The 2237-nt window shown below is 31.9% G+C and overlaps 1 protein-coding gene across 1 annotated transcript; it reads left to right on the plus strand.

Moving 5' to 3' along the window:
• Positions 1-1569: 1569 nt before the first annotated feature.
• On the plus strand, positions 1570-2014 carry LOC119586103 (ribonuclease P protein subunit p14-like; the record flags this gene model as incomplete). Its single annotated transcript, XM_037934795.1, is given in 1 exon segment — positions 1570-2014. A coding segment is annotated over 1 exon segment (221 nt), but the record flags the coding sequence as incomplete, so codon positions are not given.
• Positions 2015-2237: the final 223 nt, after the last annotated feature.

Consider the following 2237-nt stretch of genomic DNA (forward strand, 5'->3'; position numbering starts at 1 on the left):
ACTAGTGTAGTAAGATATGTGTCTGTCTAGCCTATTCTCCAGCTACATAACCTCAAAATAGTTTAAATTTTAGATGTACCACAATAATGTTATACTCAGCTAAACCATGCAATAGGTTTTTTGTATTCATATATTGATTTGGCAAATTGATATAGTATTATATATATATATTTTTTTTTCATTTTCTTTTTTATTACAATAGGGTACTCTCAAAAGTTACAGCTGTATGCTTAAACAAGATTCTTTGACATTCTTGTGCTTGTGTTTTTATTGTGCTCCATATGTGGTTTTTATTCTTTTTTGTGCACTTGAATGCCAAACGATTTGCCATGTACTCCAGTAATTTGAAAATTGAATGAATTTTAGTTTATTCTACAAATGCTGCACTTTCCCACTTACTGCTCTATTGCAACATACTGCTGCATCCCTAATGTTTCATTAGGAATTTATTTGAAATAATTAGATAGTAGAATCTCTGAGATGAGATTACCTTATCAATACCCCCAGATATCTTGGAGAAAAAAAAATTGCCATCCTTAAATTTCCAAGAAGAAACTGTATTGATAAGAAAAGCATAGGAAGTGTATGTTATCAGAACACACTATATTATAAAATATTAGCATGATGTTACATTCATGTATTTTGTAAAATGAGATTTACTATACACTCGATTTGTATTTTAAATTAGTGGGGATCACCTTCTAATCTTTCGCTTTTTGCTTCAATGATGTGAAACATATAGCGCCAAACTCAGTCACAAAAATGGGGTTCGCACTGTTGTTATTCTAACAGTTTGTGATGGTATTTTTTATGAAGTCTGCATTTTGTTAAGCATACAGCTACCAGTCTCAAATAATGCAGTGCAATGTTAATTTGAAAGATTTTTTATTTTTATGGTAATTTTATCAAATATCCCTCCCATATGAATATCAGTGGTTTTGCTTCGTATTTTTTTTATTATGGGCAAATTTATTGTTATATGATAAATGGATTATAAAAGTGAAAAATGGAGATATTCTGATATGTATAGATACTAGGGTTGCAAAATAAAGTATAGATACTATAGAAACTATAGAAAATTTATTTGTATATTACAGAAGTTATTCTGGACAGTACACACCAAGATTCTAGTCATAAAGGCTTGAGGGTCACACCCCACTTAGGTATTCCCAAACACTTGATGTCAAAATATGCAATACTGACACACATACTTCAGACATTTCAGAAAATTGATAATAGATATGCATATATTATTTATGGTGATTTACGTAGTTTATCTCCCCCCACATGGGAGATGAGCTTCCCTCAGATTTCTAAGCATTTTTCTGTAGTTTTATGTTCTTGTTGTTCATAAGAAAAGGTTCTTATTTGCAAGAACAGAAGGTACTATTTGACCAGACGTAGTGTTTAGGCTCATTACCTTCATACCTTTTTTATAGACTTTAAAGTGATTTTATGTCTTTATGATTTTTTTACATTTCAGGGAAATGTAAACATATCTTTAGAAATGTTATAACTGGAAGAAAAGTCAGATACAAAATTGCTCATCTCATTTCTCTTTCGGTTTCCAGTTATCTTCCTGTTTACCACTCGATGTACTGAAGTTTAATGAGAAGACCGGAACAGTGATCCTCCGAGTTCCAAAGGACAATTATGCCAAGGTACGGGCTGCATTAACGGTGTGCCCGTCCATGAGAGTTGGCATGGTCGACGTTCCTGTTATTTATACCACACAACAAGCCTCTTCCTGTCTTCTGTCCTTAGCTGGGCCGGAGCGTAGTATTATATGAGCGCACTTGGTGTTAAGGAAGGGGATTGCAACTAGAAGGACTGTGTGGTATTTTGTGTTTTGTTAGCAATACAGAAATGTTTGATTGTGTGAAATGAAATTGTTTGTTTTTCTTTTTGTATATTGAAAAAAGATAAAGAGGATTATGTTGCTGTACTATTTTTCACTCATAGTAGATTATCAGACATAATTTTACAGTTTTGATTAATAAAATTATTTTTGAAAGCAAAGTATTTTTTTTCCAACCTTATACTGGGATTTTCTAAGATTCTGAATCAAGTGAATTGTCATTTGATTGTTTTGAATATATTGTCAGACAAAAGTTACAAGAAATTAAAAATTATATTCCAGAGACCTTATTCAATAGTCTTACCTCACTTTTATGTCTTTGGAAGTGGCATTTACATCTATGCCCACATAGGTTAAGGATCATAATACAGTATAGTTG

Source organism: Penaeus monodon, chromosome 21, assembly GCF_015228065.2.
Source record: "Penaeus monodon isolate SGIC_2016 chromosome 21, NSTDA_Pmon_1, whole genome shotgun sequence".
Taxonomy (NCBI): domain Eukaryota; kingdom Metazoa; phylum Arthropoda; class Malacostraca; order Decapoda; family Penaeidae; genus Penaeus; species Penaeus monodon.